The 17,150-nt window shown below is 42.4% G+C and overlaps 1 protein-coding gene across 2 annotated transcripts in view; it reads left to right on the top strand.

Moving 5' to 3' along the window:
- Window positions 1–17,150, top strand: part of FGF13 (fibroblast growth factor 13) — a 581,422-nt gene that overhangs the window by 868 nt on the left and 563,404 nt on the right. For both annotated transcript variants that reach the window (XM_012001629.1, XM_012001633.1), the window contains exon 2: window positions 32–244. In XM_012001629.1, the coding sequence (XP_011857019.1) occupies window positions 196–244 (49 nt within the window). In that variant the 5' untranslated portion in view covers window positions 32–195. The remainder of the gene's footprint in view (window positions 1–31; window positions 245–17,150) is intronic.

Consider the following 17,150-nt stretch of genomic DNA (forward strand, 5'->3'; position numbering starts at 1 on the left):
CCCCTCTCCTTTCCTCCCCACTCTCTTGTAGGCAGCGGCGGCGGCGGCAGCGGTGGGGAAAAGCGGATTCCGCCCCGAACCACACCGAGGGGAGCTCGTGGTCGAGACTTGCCGCCCTAAGCACTCTCCCAAGTCCGGCCCGCTCGGCGAGGACTTCCGTCTTCTGAGCGAACCTTGTCAAGCAAGCTGGGATCTATGAGTGGAAAGGTGACCAAGCCCAAAGAGGAGAAAGATGCTTCTAAGGGTAAGCCCGCCCGCCGAGTCCGCCTGCTTTCCTTTCCTTCGTTTCCCTCGCCCCCTCGCGTGCGCGCCGCCCTCCGGCGGCTCCCTGCCTCCTTCCCGGAGCTTAAGCTGCCCATGACCTCTGCGACCCCGGGAGAAAAGGAGGGGCAGAGGTCGCTGGGGGGTGGATCTAGGTTTGCACTACTTTCCCTCCTTCCTCGCGGAATTGTCGACCCTCGAGTGCCTCCAGCCTCCTCCACTCCCGCTCTGGACGCACGGTGGTGGCGCTGCGGGCAGACGAAGCTGCTGCAGCCCGGAGCGCCGGGAACCGCGCTGTCTGCTGACAGTCGGCCGCCTGTCTGTATGAGTGCATGTGTGTGCGTGTGCGCGAGTGTGCATATGTGTGCTGCGCGCGTGCAACATGGTGACATACTCAGGAATGTGCCCTGCTCTCAGAACCCAAGCTTGAACCCACCTTCAGCCCCCTCTCCCCGCCCCCAATGCAAACAAAGAGCCTGGTGGAGACGCAGAGCCCCTCCCCCTCTCCTTCCCCCCCGCCCCGTACACCCCCTAATCCCAAACTCCTTATCCACCCCACCCCTCGGGGAAGGCAGGAGTTTGCACCCTTTGACACGCCGCGTGCAAAAGTGAGCAATCCTGGTGCCCTGGCGTCGCCCGCACTGGGCTTTGGCAGCACAGCCTCGCCAAACCCCAGGAGAACAAAGGCTGTTGTCCCCTTGCCACTAGTGCCCAGCGTGAGTGAGCCTTCGCGGGAGGGGGCAATCCTCTTCCTCTGCTTGCTGGGGTTCAGTCACCTCGCCCGGGGCACTGGACCACTGGTCCCCCTGGAGTGCGCGCCTCTGCCCGGGGCCTCCCATCGGCGGGTTGGGGAGGCGCAGCAAAGCGGTGCTCAGGCTGGGGAGAACTAAGGCAAAGGAAGGGGACGCCCCCCACCCCCTGCCGGTTCTAGCCGTTGCCTTTCTGAGGACTAGGATTAGCTCCAGAATGTAAACTGGAGACAGCGGCCTTGGAGACCCGGGTGCGGAGAGAGGCACAGAGAGGGAATGTGGAACAGCAGTGGGGAACGGCAGGTGCCTTAGGTGCAAGTGTCCGGAATGGCCACGAAACGGACGCTGGAGTGAGCTGGATTAGCCCTGAGGGCCCCAAGCACACTGGACCGCAGCGATCCACGCTGAGTCCCCACTGCAGAAGTGAGGTTGCAGCGCGGGGAGTCCCGGGTTTTGTTCATGGGGGCCCCAATTTCTCCCTGATCCCTCAGACCCCCTTCACTCCCACTCCTTTCTCTATTCCTTTTTCTCCTCTCCTCCTTCTCGCCTCTCCCCATCTCTCAGAGCTTGCTTTCCCTGGAGATTCTAGGGCAGCACCAGACCTCCCCCGCGGAAAGTTGTCAAAGTCTTCAGCTCAAGGCCTTTCTCCTTGTTTCCAAATGGAGCCATTTCTTCCCCCACTAGGCGAAAGGGTGACGAAAGGTTCCGCGAGTTTGTGGAGGGGTTAGATACATTGTCACACGGGTCATTGTGGCCCCCGGTCTGGCTCAAGGCTAGCATTCAATCCCAAGTAAAAGAGTAACTTTGGAAAGTAGAACTACAGCTGTAGGTTTCCAGAGCTCTCCTAATTGTTGAGTCTCAGACAGGCACTTGTATGATAAAGGAAAATGACTTCGGGGTCATTAAATCGTTTTGTTTTCCACTGAGGGCCCAGAGAAGTAAATGTAATGAAAGAATGTAGCACCAGATTGATCTAGGCACCTCATTCCCCTGTTGAATCTGGGAGTATTTCACGTTTGTTTCTGGAACTTTGGTCCCTGATTTCTATCAGGTGGTTACTTCAGGTTTATTTCAGGCTACCCTTGGGAGACCCTGAAACCAAATTCATTCAAAGAAAATGAGTTTCTGTTTTAGGAATATAATTTGCAGTTGTCCAGAACGGATTAATGCATCTGGAAACAGGACAGGTTTCTGTAATTCAATAATACAAATTTGTACTAGACATATGTCATAACATTTTCTTGTGTTGACTCACCACATTTGAAACCACATACCTCTGTAGGAATTGTGTAATTAGCACTTGAAATTATGGTTGTAATTAGAATAAATTAATTTTACAAGGCAACTTTTAAGAAAGGAGTTCACTTCCCGGAGAAGATGGGAAGCTTTTGGCTGCTAAGAGCAAGATTGTCATTTCAGCCTTTCTGTTCGTTGTTGAATTTAGAGCATTTTCAGAACAGTAAATGTGTAGTAGCCATTAGTATTTTCTTCTTTCACGTATGTGAAAAGTCTTATGTGACTAAATTTTAAAGACTACTTTTTATATTAGAGATGAAAGGTTCAAGGTCTATTTATCTTCTAGTCACTAGAGTTTATATATGTTGACCATATTTCTGAAGAGTTTTCCTTACTTACAAATTTCCTATATATAGGTCATCTTTAATTTTTTAAGCTGAAAAACTAATTGGCATATTCTTTGTAATATAGCAAGATATAGGATCAAGCATTTCATAGATACCTTGAATATACACACATTTGATTTTGAACAATGGTGTGACAGATGATTGGATGGAATCAAAGAATTTAGTAACAGTTTGAATGAATTTCATAATCTGTTTTCAGAGTCTACTGCTCATTTAAATTCAGCCTCCCACCCCCATCGGTTAGGGCTCATACCCACAGTGTATCATAACTACATAGATTGTTACAGAGTACAGTGTTTCCAGAGCTTTTACAGCACAAGTAGTAGGTTTCCAGTAAATTATTTTGTGCTGCTGAATGGAATATGGCCTTAAGAGTATATAAATTGCTGATTGTCTTTTTAAATGACATTTTCTTCAACTTACTGAGGTTAAGACCAGTGATGGACACTGATCTTTTTCATAACCTTTTCAAAAATGTAGCCAGACAAGATAGGCTGTTCTCTTTGGAAAGGGGGCGGGGACCTTGATTCTGTTTGAAACTATTAAAAAGGCCTCTTGTGCAGCCAGTCGCCTTTTGTGTATTTATTTATGCTTCGTATAAACTTTAAAATTGGCAGATGTGTATATAGTTTGAGTCACGCGGCTCTTGGACTGGAGGATTTGTTTCCATTTCAGGGAAGAAGAAAGCATAATATTTGTTTGTTCAAGCAGATATTCTCTTAGCTTTGACTCACTCTTCTCTACCTTGTCACATAAGATCTTTGCAGCAGTCTTCTGTTGGACAAGCACTCAGTTAAGGCTGTTTCTGGTTTGTTGCAACAGTTTTCCTGTAGCATCGGAAATCTTGTAGGCTGCTGTAGATAAAACCAAATCTTTTTTGGATTAAGTAAAAATGCTAGCTAACTCTCACTTTCAAAACTGTCTTTAGGTTTGTGGCTACATGTTTGGAGTTGGGTGTGTTTTTTTCAACAACCCTTTCCTTTGTGCTTAGCCTAACAGCCACGATATCCAGGCAAGTTTCACGGCTCTGTGGGCTGTGGGTTCTCTTGGTGAGACAGCACTGTTGTCAGGCTGGGCTCATGCTGGCTGCTGGACAATGGAGGACAAGTCCATGCATAGCCCAAGAAGCCAGCCACTTGTACAGCTGCTGTTGTAATGGATTATGGTGGCCCCATGCATTTACACCACAGTTCGTTTTTAGTTCATTTCCTGGCCCTTTCCAATAGTCTTTCTAGCCTATCCTACTTAAGAAGGACAGGGCATTGTGGTCATGCAGCCAGCAGATATCTAGGCTTGAGTCCCGAATTCCTTCCAAAAGATCGTCTTGATCATGGTGGTTTACTATAATAGGTTTCATCGAGTGCCTTTCTCAGACTTGGACCAGGCAAAAGCAGATGTTTACAGGTATTTTACCGGCAAGACATCACGCGGTTGGTGACCTCTTATTAAAAAGTAACAATGATCATCTGTCTATTACTGACGTAGGGACTTGTTTTTTCACTCTGACATCATGGTCCCATGGTTTTACATACAGTGTCATAAGCCACGCGGTCTCTTCTGTGCTGAAGGAGGTAGATCATAGCCTTGCTAAGGAGGTGTGACCAGGGAGATCTCTAATCAGAAATACTGGCCTGTTCTTCGGGACAGGTGGAAAACATGAGTCCACATTATACTCAAGTCCTCTTCATCATTATTTGTAGCAGCGTGTAGCTTCTTCATTGACAAAGGCTAAAGCTAGAAGGGGGAGCAAGTTGGGGCATGGGTGAGGGGTACTGAATCTTCTTTCTAGCTTAGTACTGCTTCCTCTAAGCCTCTTTTCAGCACAGTTCAAATAATTTAAAGGGGTTAGTATGTGTCCTAGGTCTGGAGATGTGGGTGAGGTTGCAGTGGGAATGGATGTTGAATTGGGGCCTGGGTAAGAAGCAGAGGGTGAGCTGTGGGGTGAAGGAAGGAGTTGAGGTCTGTGCCCACAGCAGGGAGATTTTATGGGTGGCTTTGAGGACAGGGTCAGGACTGGGGAGAGAATTGGAATCAGGGAGAGAATTGGAATCAGAATTGGATAAGCCAGAGGGCTGATTTGTAAGGCGGTGAGTAAGGAGATGAAACTGTTAGCGTTCCAGGTCTCTTTGCAGCTGTGCTGTTTTATGTCCAAATCAACTTCTTATTCTGGGAATTACAATCAACATAGAACAACCAGAATGTGTTGCAGTTCTTCAAATATATCCAATAAAAAGGCTTTCTAGTGTCTGCTTCAGTATGACTTATATTTTTGGAGTTGAGAAATTTGGAAAGAATGGACAATAATTGTCAAGATTAAGCAATTGAAGGAGGGGGGAAAAGCATAAGCATTAAAGTAGAGTGGATGAAGGGGATCCTACATGTCTATTACCTTGCTCAGCTTAACATTATCTTTGAAATGTGAAGACTAGGCGCATAATCTAGTTTTAGCAATTAGTACAGGACACAAATGTCTGCGTAACTAATTTTCTGCAGTCGCTGATGTTTGTTTCCCTATCAAGAAGACACATCGTCACCATGATTTATCAGCACAGGCTGAAGAGTGGATTTCAGGCTCATTGTCCTGTGCAATGTGGGTCATCTTAGTTAGTCTTCATCAACTTGAAATGTAGGTTATCTATTTGTAATACACCAGCTCGACCAACTTAGTTGAATCTTATTTCTGACATTTTTTAACATGGCATTTTATCACTTTTTTGAATGTCATATATTGATGAAACATTTCCTAAGAGTGTGGGTTTCCAGGTAAATGCATTAATTTCCTAAAGAAAGTGAAACGATATATAGTAGTCATTATGACCACCACTCCAGGCCTCAGATCCGATTTCTCCTTGAATTGGATGGCCATTTTTTTCCTTTAAAGCAGTGTTTTCTAGAGCATTAATTCTGAAAATTGTGGGGGGAGGGGTGGTTATTAGAAAAGAAATAAATTATTGATTCTTAGGGCACAATGGACATATGAAGGACTATTTTATTAAGGGATCTGAGTTGTAATAAATATTGAGTCTAAATTACAATGACTGTTTATTGTGATTACTGTAAAGCAGTTCTCATGGCTATTCTTGCCTCTGCCCTTTGAAATTACTTTTAGCATTGATTTTCAAATGGAAATAGTACTAGTGTCACTGGCTAATGATCTTCCCCACAGGCAAAGGCTTCTGCTGGTGTAGGGTTGTGGTTGACATTCTAGGGAGTACAATAGGGCTGTGTCCAGAGCTAAGCTGCTTACTTGGCCTGCCTGCAGAGACATCAGATTTGGTCTGGACAATCACTCTTTGGCCAAAAGGAATCCCTAGTTGTACATGTCTGTCCTTTTATTGTGGTCCCTGTAAGTAGGGCTGGGAAGAAAGAAAATAATCTTTGGTGAAAGGCAGGCCTCGTCAAAGGCCAAATTAGAAAAGAAAAACAGTAAAATTCAATTTCCTTTTTTTGTAATTGAAGTTTACCTGCAGTAACATGTACAAATCTTAAGTGTGCATCTCAATGATTTTTGATAAATATTTACACCTGTAAAATCAACACCGAAGTCAAGATACAGAGCATTCTTATCACCTCAGAAAGTTCTCTCATGCCCCTTTCTAGTCATTCCCCCTACCTAAAGACAGCTATTATTTTATTCTTTTTTTTTTTTTTTTTTTTGAGATAGGGTCTCAGTCTGTCGCCCAGACTGGAGTACAGTGACTTGAATCTCAGCTCACTGCAACCACCGCCTCCTGGGTTCAAGTGATTCTCCTGCCCCAGCCTTCCGAGTAGCTGGGATTACAGGCGCGCACCACCACCGCCTCGCCAAGTTTTTGTATTTTTAGTAGAGACGGGGTTTCACCATGTTGACCAGGCTGGTCTTGAACTCCTGACCTCAAACGATCCACCCGCATTGGCCTCCCAAAGTGCTGGGATTACAGATGTGAGCCACTGCGCTTGGCCTCCTATTTTTATTTCTATCATCATCTATTAGTTTTGCCTGTATGCACTCTTTGGCCACCTCCCCATGCAACACTCTTCATCCCCTATTGGTAACCCTTCTTGTCTTGTCCTCTGGTTTCTTGGAAAACTCCCACCGTGCCCCACACTGGGGCATTCAATAGAATCTTGGACATGGTTAGTATTCTAGGAGTGGTTGTTGAATGACCTGGGAAAGCTAGGGAATTCCTTTAAGCAGAGGTATATTTTATTCATCCTTTAATAGCAAATAACAATAATGAACATTGCTATCTTTATAGTAGTAGCCTCTAAATTACTGAGCAGTTACTATTTACTAGGCAAACATTATTTTTACATATATCTAATTTAATCCTGACAGCCAAATGAAGTACAGTAGCTCTTAGTACATACAGACTTTAGAGATGAGAACATTGAAGTTCATGGAGATCATGTAGCTTACATGAAGTCACACCGCTAGTGGTTTGCAAATTACTAGCACAGTGCTTGGCCTTGTAGTAATCAATAAATGATGAATGCATGTGCCATGCACCTGTGGAAACTCATTGGTCCTATGCCCTGCTCACTTCCTGTTTTGTTGTCATTATCAGAAGGCACTGTGATAGAGAAAGACTTTTTCAGAGCCTCCTGGTGGCTTAATCTGATAAATACCTAGGGAGATTTACGTTTTATCTAAAGATTGCCTGGGGTAGAGCTTTCATGCAAAGAATTCAATAGTTAATGGTTGACTTTCTAACACCTAGCTACCTTGGAGAAATACTTTTGACTGGTGTCCTAAAAATAATAGTATTTTCTGAGCACCGACTGTAGGCCAGGGAGTTGACATGAAGCATCTCATGAATTCCTCAAAATAATGTATAGACATTCAGTGTATGGAGAATGAATATCCATACTATTCTTCCAATGTGACAGATGAAGAAACTGAGAGACTGAGGACAGCCTTAGGTCACTCAGTTAAAAAGACGGTGAAGTGAGGATTTGAGCCAGATTTGATTGACTCCAAATCTACCTCCTAACCACTAACCACTATATCACACTCCCTTCCTAGGCAGCACAGCTGAGTCTTTCTAATGCAGGTTTGCACAAAGACAAAATTACTTTCATTCACCAAATTGGACATAATTAGGAGGAGTGTGCCTATACTAAATGCATGGTTGCTCCAGGGCTGTGGTCTTTGTTCAGTTAAACAAACGTCTGAACATGGTTTGAGTGACTTTTCTGTATCAGGCGCTGTGCTGGGGTGCCCTTTCCGTCTTCTCTGGCCTGGGACATTCTGACTTCACTTTCCGATGTGCATCTCACTTCACTTGGCCATTCTCTTGAACCACTGCTACAGGACATTGGCTCGGTGACTTTGGCTTTCATATTGGTTTAAAGACAATGATACTTTCTTCCACAACTGCATCTGGGACCTCGTTTCACCTGCGTCTTCAAGATTATACATCCTCTTAATTCACTGTTGAGTAAAAACTCCACTTGTTTATTTTAGTTTTCATTACATGGTATATGCTTTCAGTCTGTCTCCCAGCAGAATCATATGTCTCATTTCCCTTCTCTTTGTCTCTCAACCCTACCCCGTTCTTCCTCCGTCTCTCCTTCTTTCCCTCCCTCCTTGTCTTGTTAACAGATGTCAGTGGTTTTTATTAACCAAATGGGGCTCCTCAGGGTGTGCTGAGCCCATTGAAAGATTTTCATTTCTGGATTTTTTTCCTTTGATAGCTATATTAATCGTGGTGAAAGAAATCCACCCCCCACAACAAAGTGTAGCTCGATAGAAGAGCTTTTTCACTACTTATATAACTCATTTTAAATGGAAAAATAAAAAAGTGCAAGCTTTATTTTGTATACTATTTATGCTGCCTTCAGTTAGATAATATTTCCAAAAATATATCTTGTTAACAGAGACACAACGCCTTGAACGAGCATATTAATTATAGTTCTTGAAGTTGGGAATCATGTCGTGTTTATCTGTATTGTAGAACCATTGCTTAACGGCAGTAATTAACAGTGATGGGTCTATTGCATGGCTATAGGTAAATTTCATAACAAACATGAAACCCAGTTCTCAAAACTTGCTCCAAATAATGTAGGTAGCATTTGTTACTTTTCTGGAGTTGAGGGTTAGTAAATAGCTGGGGTTCTTAAAATATTTATCTAGCTCTTAAAAGTAGAAGTAAACAACCTAAAGAAGGCAGGCTGAGTGCAGTTCTTGAATATGCCCATAGATATTTTCAGACTCTTCTTTCAATGGTGACTTTGAAAGTATTGAGGATTGACCTGTTTATTTTGCCTTTGATTCTCTGTGTGTATGCTCGCCTCTCCCCTCGGGGGGTTTATTGAACATTAAGGCTTCCAAGAGCTCTTGAATTTGTGAGTGATTTTCGGAGCTCTGGGCACAATGTGAGCCATTCTCTTGGAAACAGGACAAGGTGCTCCTAGATGCTCTCATTCCAGGGAACATTTGTTTTTCGGCTAGCTGGGAACCCGACGATCGCGCTGAAAGGTCTGGTCAACCAGCCTCCCTCAGTTCCTGTGTATCTGGCAGGCGGGTTTATTACAAACCTTAGTGTGCTCATTAGCCTCGTGATGTGGCAGCTGCCTAAAAAAGAAACACGGAAAAGTTGTGTCACCGAAGGTGAAACTTGGCAAAGAGATGCCCGGCGCCGGCTCCGGGCATGACAAAGCGCCTTCCTGGCGGCGGCAGCGGCGGTGGGCAGTGGGGGTTTCTGTTTGCTTGCCCTCGATACCCACGACCCAGTCGACTCACGGGGAGGCGTCGCAGAGGGAACCGCGGGTCCGGGCCAAGGCTCCGTGGCAGGCGGTGCGGGCGGCTGCAGTCCGGGGAAAGATACTGCGCGCTCCGGTGCAGCCCGCGGCCTCGCAGTCTAGACCGCTGGCACGTTGCAGCCTGTGGGGAAGCAGCGTTAAGATGGTGGCCGTCAGAGCAGCGCTGGTGGTGGCCGGGCGGGGCTCAGGGAGGCGCGCCCTCCTCCCCCACCGACACCCAGCAAGGCTTTCTTGCTTTCCCTACACCTGACCCACCCACTAGACACCTCAAAGGCAGGCATAGAAGGCCAAGAGCCTTGAAGTCAGGACTTGACCAACACAAGAGCTTTGCTTTCTGTCTTCTTGCGAATGCTAATTTGACTTTAGCTGCTCAAAAACCGAAGATGCATCTTGAGCAGGACGCTCACAGGCAGTTTTGAATTTATTTGTGTGTTTTTATATTGCTTATGTTTTATTACATTGATTTTTTTCAGATTACAAAATAATGCATGTTTACCGGAAACAATTTGGAACATCATAAAAGCATAGAGAAGAAAATATCACCCAAGGTTCCACTACCAAGTTAACTTTTTGAGGCTTTTCTTCTAGTCCTTTTTCTCTGCATATTATAATACATAGACATGGCTGATTATCTTTAAGTGTGTATGTGGGATCAGGCACATACACGATAACTTCCTTTTTTTCTCTCAACGTGTTAGAATGTTATTTTATGTCATTAAATAATTTGCACCATCATTTTCAGTGTGTATACTAGGTGTGGACTTAGGGGTAACCAAGAGAGATGGTGATTTGTGCCCGGTGTGTGAACATTTTTCTTGCACCTCCTTGAGATCCTTCTCACTGGACACCACAAGCGTGATTAGTATTTTGTAAAAGTACATATATGAATATGTGCCCATATGGGGCTACGTATATCTATGTATAAATCTGTAAATACCAAATTAAATACACATAGACAACTTTGCACATATGTAAATAGATATACAACAAATACGCTAAGAATAAATCTTGAAAGAATATACACCAAAAGGAATCTCTGGGTAGTTGGCTTATAGAAATTTATAGTGTTTAGTCATATTTTCTATTTGTATCTACAGTGGAAATACATAATTATATTAATGATATAATAATGAAAATAATATTAATGAAATATTACTTACTGATTGTCTTCAAACTGAGTTTTTTGCTCCCCCATTCCTTGATCTAGCATGAACTACTTATTAGTTTTATATTATATGATGCTTCAAGTCCAAGCTAAATCTCCATCCTCCGTGAAGCTTTTCTTTCACCCTCCCAGCAGGCACTGCTTCCTTCCTGTACAGGGCTTCTCTATCACCCATCTGGCAATCTCCATGGGCTGCTTTGGGTATATCTCATGGTTAACTTCTCATCTGCTTATGTCTTATCTCTCTGAATAGACTGCAATGTCTTCAAGGATCCTTTTCACGAAACAAGTGCTCACTAAACGTGTTACGTAATGACAATGCTGATCATCCATCCTAGGTTTCTGTAAATGCTCCTTTACTTTTGAAACTCTGTCCCAAAAGCCCTTAGACTGACAGCAATAATCCTGCTGGATTTAATTTTGCTAATTTAATTTAGGATACAATTGCTACTTCATAATGTGCTATTTACGTAGAATTTGGTCAGTGATGATACTGATACTATTACTGAAATAGTAGTGATTTTCATATTGATTTTTCAAGTTAGAGGACTCTTGATAGAGGGTTTCTTGGTGATAGAAATAAATCTGCAGATTCACACATGCATTGGACAGTCATACCCCAACTGAAGTGATTTCAGTTATTTTAATGCATGTGTAAATTAATTCATCTGTTAATTTACTCGATAAATATGTATTGAACCTTCTGTGTGCCATCGGCTTCCTTAGACACTGAGAATACAGCAGTGAGCAGAACAGGTAACTATCCCTGCCTTCATGGATAATACAAGCATATTTTGCAAATTTCTTTAGGGAAACAGACTTTCAGTGCATGAAGCACTCTGTTCCATGTTGGTCGTATGTCAAGCAGTGAGTGATCTGGTGCCCATCATAGCTATCAGACTCTGGCCAAGCCAAATTACTAATGAGTCAAGCTGGATGAAGTCATACGTGGGTTGCTTAGCTATGGTTCCTGGACCAGCTTGGGCATCAGCATCACCTCTAACCACATATACCCCCGACCATGAGAATTTGATTCAGTATATCTGGGCGTGAGCCTTAGAAAGCCACATTTTTTATTAAGCTCCTGAAGTGGTTCTAATGCACAACTGGTTTAGGGACCTACTGCCTCTGGGCGGTGTTCCTCAAGCTTGCCTAAAGAATCCCCTGTAGGGTTTGTTTGTTTGTTTTTTCTAAATTAAACACAACAAAACAAAAACCTCCTGCCGACCTACTGAATTAGAACTTTAGGAAAAGAGCTGGTAATCTAACTTGTAAGCAGGTGTCCTGGTGATTCTTCAGGACTAGTTGAATCATCAGGCTAGTTGGGGAAACATTGTCCTAGAGGCAATCACAGGATCCTCTTAGAAATTATGTATAAATGTCAATTTTTCTGGTGAGCAGGCTCCATTGTTTGAACAGATTCTCAAAGGAGTCAACCACTCCAAAATGGTTACATGAGGTTGAGCCCCGAAGTCTAGGACCAGCATTGTTGTCTACCGTATGCTTTGAGTTCTCAGTGTCTTCATGGGTTGAATTAAGTAATCTTAAAGATCTTCCCAGCCCTACTCATCTTCCACATATAAATGTTCTGCTCGGAAGCCTTCCTTCTCCCTTTTTGCTACTTTTTTCTATCTTACTGCCAGTCTTGCCTCAATTGTTTCCCTGGATGGTCTCCCTTTAGGAGAAAGTAAGGAAGCAGGAGAATTTCAAAGCCTTGGCTCTCGCAGAGAGGGTGGGGCTGGGAGGGAGCTTTGGGCATGCCATTCAGAGATGGCAATCCTAGCACAGCTGTTAGAATAGCAGAGGTCGGTGTCCAAATATTTTGACCCTTATGATAGCTTGAACTTCAGTGGATTTTAAACTGGTGGGATAAGGGGGTGGGAGTGGGACTTCCAAGATATTTCTCTGCCAGTCTAGAACAGGATGACACAGGGTGGACAAAGTAATTCCCCTTTTCCTTGGACATAATTTTTCTACCTGCATCTGGCAGCAGGTGGTGATGGGAGGTGGAAGCAGGAGTGTGAGTGTTGGGCTGGGCCTAGGTGCACCCCCACCCGTTGTCACCCTTGAGGCACCAAGCAGTGTCTCTGTCATTGGTTCATGACCAATCAAGTGCATTGACCTATTACTGTGAGTTACTTTGAGTTATAAATGGTTTTTATTTCCTCTGTGGAATTGGGGGTTCAGGCTGTATAGGATGACCTGATTTGTATCACAAGAGCCTTTGGGACTTTGACAGATTTCACCGTTTAAAACATACCGAGCTTCCTCCCTCCACCCCACTGGACATAAAAGCAACCTTTGAATTTATGGCACAAAGAGCATGTCTTTAAAGGGCAGCATGCAGAAAAAGGGAGGAAAAGGAAGTAAGGCAGTTCATCTTCTTTTCTGAGGCCATTGTCTCTGAACAAGTGACAAAACTGAATACCTTGAAAAATCTTGTATTGATTTTTAGTGCAGCGGCATCTCCCCAGGATCTGAAAATCCTGGTAGAAGATAATAAACTTATTTCCCTGCCTTTGAGCTAGAGATGAGTTGCTTATTTTACATGGCTGGAAGAAATGAGAGTAGTTGCTCTGCTGAGAGTGAGATTTGGTCCAGAGTGCATCTCTCTTGACCACATTGCATATAGGGGAGACTCAATTTATAAAGACTATATATACAAATCTAACTCAAATGCCAAATGTGGAGGTAGATATAATATTAAAAGAGTTATTGTTTTATGAAAAGTTTTTCTTTTAATGGTATCATCTTTAGTGTACTTACATGTTTCTTTGGGCACGAAGGATTAAAAAGAAAGAAGTAAAAACCAAGCCTAGAGGCCTGGTGTTGAGGTATTTGTTTCCTTCTATTCTAATTAGAAACTGTTGCTTAGAGTGGCTCTCTTGCTTCTCAGATTATTATCTTTTTTATTGTAATGATTGTAAATATATTTACTGTGGCAAAATACACAACATAAAACTGACCATTTTATGGTCAAGTCTATGGTATCCAGTTCTATGGTATTAAGTATATTCACATTGTTCTGCAGCCTTAATCACCATGCTCCACAGATCCTTAATCATAGGCTATAATGGCTGGAAGGGACCATCATCATCATTTGGTCTAACCTTCCCACTACAGAGTAGAAGAATTAGGCCCACAGAGAGGCAATGACTTGCCCAAGGTGATAGAACAAGTTAGTGGCAGGGGCCTAGCCCAGTACATTTCCACATTGACACAGTAACAGATTCAGGCAGGTGGCCTCTGTTACTCTACTGATAGCAGAATCAAGGATTGACATAAATGTTTAGGGTATTTTTCTTTTTTTTTTCCTTTTTCTTTTTTTTTTTTTTAATCAAGCAAGCAACCAATTGTTATGGCTTAGAGCCAGAAGGTCCTTCAGACACTATCTAGTTCAATTTCCTTATTTAAAATATTGGCCGTATTTGTGATTTCTAAATCCAAGTTGAACTACAAAAAGATGCTAACATTCTTATTTCTAAAATACATGACAATTCTTCCCCAGCCTTCCTTTCACTGACTCCGTGACATTCTTTGGTTGAAACCAGGTCCTTTGTGGGTGGCTGTTATTAATAAGCTTTCCTTGGGATGTTTACAGTAACTACTGTGACCTAAATAAGTTTGCTTGTATTGTTTTCCCCACAAAGGCAAGAACAGATTTGAAAAGTATGCTCATCCTTCTCATCACAATGTATTTATTCATGACTAAAAGAACTGAAGTATTGAATTTTCTCACATTTGGGGCCTTTGTATACCCCAATCATGTTTTCTTAGAGTAGAGCTTCAGGACAATACACCATGTAGCATTATAGCATGATCCCTCTTGAAAATTTTATTTTTACTTTTCACTGTAGTAAAATACACATAACATAAAATTTACCATCTTAACTATTTTTATGTGTACAGATCAGTAGTGTTAAGTATTTAACTGAAGTATATAATCTGAAACCCAGTTGTGCAACCAGTGAAGATCAAAGTCTTCACTTTTATCTCACAAAAGTGAAACCATGGATACATTAAACAATTCCCCATTTCCCCGTTACCCCAGTCCTTTGCAACCACCATTCTGCTTTGTTTCTATGGGTTTGACTACTTTAGATACCTTATGTAAGTGGAACTATAGTTATTTGTCATTTTGTGACTGGCTCATTTCATTTAGCATTGCTCTAAAGAGACACCTGAGATTGGGTAATTTATAAGGAAAAGATGAGCCTTACATGTTGTAGTGTGTGTGGGAATTTCTTTCCTTTTTCCGGCTGAATAATATTACATTGTATGTATAGACCACATTTGGCTTATCCATTCATCCATGGAGGGACACTTGGGTTGCTTTCGTCTGCTGACTCTTGTGAATAATGCTGTTATGAACTTGGGTGTAGATCTTCTTTTAATTGACGGGATAAATTGTTTTAAAATACTCAATTTGTTTTCTCAATCTTTAGTCTAAGATTAGTAAAATAACATGGTGAATAAAATAAAGGAAGAATGCAAATTTTTAGGGTACTGGAGAATTGAGGCAACAATCCAAATGACTTTCAAGTTTAAGACCCATGAGTAGAGTAAATAGGACTTTTTTAGGTCCTCTTGGGTCTATTATGTTACTTTTTTATAGTGATTTTGTGTGTGTGTGTGTGTAAATAATGAACTTGCTCTGCGATAGCTTCTATGCCCCTTCATCCTTGCATTTTTGCCCTTCACCATTGATTTCCATTCCCCTTTGTATGTGTCTCCCACTATACTGTAAACTTGTTGAGTGCAGGGACCAAGTTATTAATTTCTGAATAGTATTTAGGACAAAGCCTGGCTCAAAAGGCAAATGCAATAAATGTTTGAATAGAACTTTGGAAAAATTTAACTTAACAGTTAGTCTTGGAAGAATTCAACATTTTTATTGGTTTTTATCTGCTTCTTTTATATTTAAAACATAGCTCACGTTTAGGAGCACAAATTAGTTTTAAATATGAAGCAATCAGGTTTTTTTTGTTTTTAACTCTTTTTGGGGAGTAGGAGAAACATTTGTTGAATACTTGGCATCAAATAGAGGAAATATCCAAGCCTTGACTTTAGTTTTGATTTGAGTAAGTCCCTCTGATATTTCCACTGTGAACTCTGCCTCCTCCCTGCCACCTCTGAAGAGGTGTGTGTGGCTTTGAGTTGTGCAGCTAGTGCTGTGAGTGCTGTTTTTGTGTCAGGGCACAGATTTCCCACTCCATGTATTGGCTCCTAAGCTTTGTTTTCATGCCCCCTACATTCTCCTGAACCGTCTCCGACATCTTTATAATGTTCCAGAAATAGAAATCTCCCAAAGTGGCTTGTGGCTTGTAATAAAGGCCTTCAATCTTTAATATATTGTTTCCCACTGGTGGGCAGAAAGCCTGCAGATATATTTATTTTCAGGTGATAGACAATACTTTAGAGACACATGCCTAAGAGTCTGGACTCCATTCATTCAAAGAGCATCAAGCATGATGGCAGGCCCAGGCACTGGTGAAACACTGATGGGGAAGAGTCTCTGTTCTTGCTCTTACAGAGCTGATAGTGGGAGAAATAAAAAGGAAGCAGTGCCTTGACTGGGAAACAGAGAACTAGGGAAGCTCACAGGAGAGGGAGCTGACATAGCTGGGTGGTGGTAGCAAGTGCGATCATTAACTTGACACCTCAAGGATGAGTAAGAATTTGTCAGTTGATGAAGAGGAATAAGAGTGTCCTGGGAAGTGATAACAGCACATGCAGAAGCTAGGAGATGAGCAAGAACATGGCTTACTTAGAGAACGGAAGGAAGTACATTATTCCTAGAGTAGTGAGTCACCTTAGTTACATGGAGAGTCCTGGCATATGCTGAATTATGCCACTCTCATTTCAGTGGACAGTCCCATTGATTCCAGTTTTTAAGCAGAAATATTGAAAATGCAATTTTTCTGTGCATTAACAAAGAGGTTCCCTGGTAGGAAGAAATATATGAAAGACAAGTAGGCTCAATAGTAACTTAATGCACTTGATGAAATGCTGATTGTGAACAAAACTTCAGGATACTATCATTATAAATGAATGAAACTCATTAGATTTTAAGTAGACCTTTTTTTTTTTTTTTTGCTGCTACGATTAGAGCCTTCAGGGTTTTGTCAATGTGGACTCCATGATCAGAAATCCATAAATGTGTCTGCAGCCATGATTTTTTTATTAGTAACAAGAAAGAGGGATAACTTCTTAACTCTTCAAAATATACATTATTTAACAGTAAGACACAACCAGTCCAGAAAGCAGCTTAATCAACTTTATTCACATGAAAGTACATAGTTTTATGGCTATTATTAGTAGGCTATGAATTTTTATTAAGTCAAAAAGAACATTGATATTTAACAGATAATGCCATTCTTGACAGTGTAGGGTGTAGTCAGGCAGAACACAACTCATTTCTGACTTCCAACTGTATCACTCATGTTGACTTTCTGCTTTGTCTCCAGCAGTTGCATGAAAGTAAATGTACTGGCCGGGCGCGGTGGCTCAAGCCTGTAATCCCAGCACTTTGGGAGGCCGAGACGGGCGGATCACGAGGTCAGGAGATCGAGACCATCCTGGCTAACA

The sequence above is a fragment of the Mandrillus leucophaeus genome, unplaced genomic scaffold (genome assembly GCF_000951045.1).
Source record: "Mandrillus leucophaeus isolate KB7577 unplaced genomic scaffold, Mleu.le_1.0 Scaffold668, whole genome shotgun sequence".
NCBI classification, from domain to species: Eukaryota; Metazoa; Chordata; class Mammalia; order Primates; family Cercopithecidae; genus Mandrillus; species Mandrillus leucophaeus.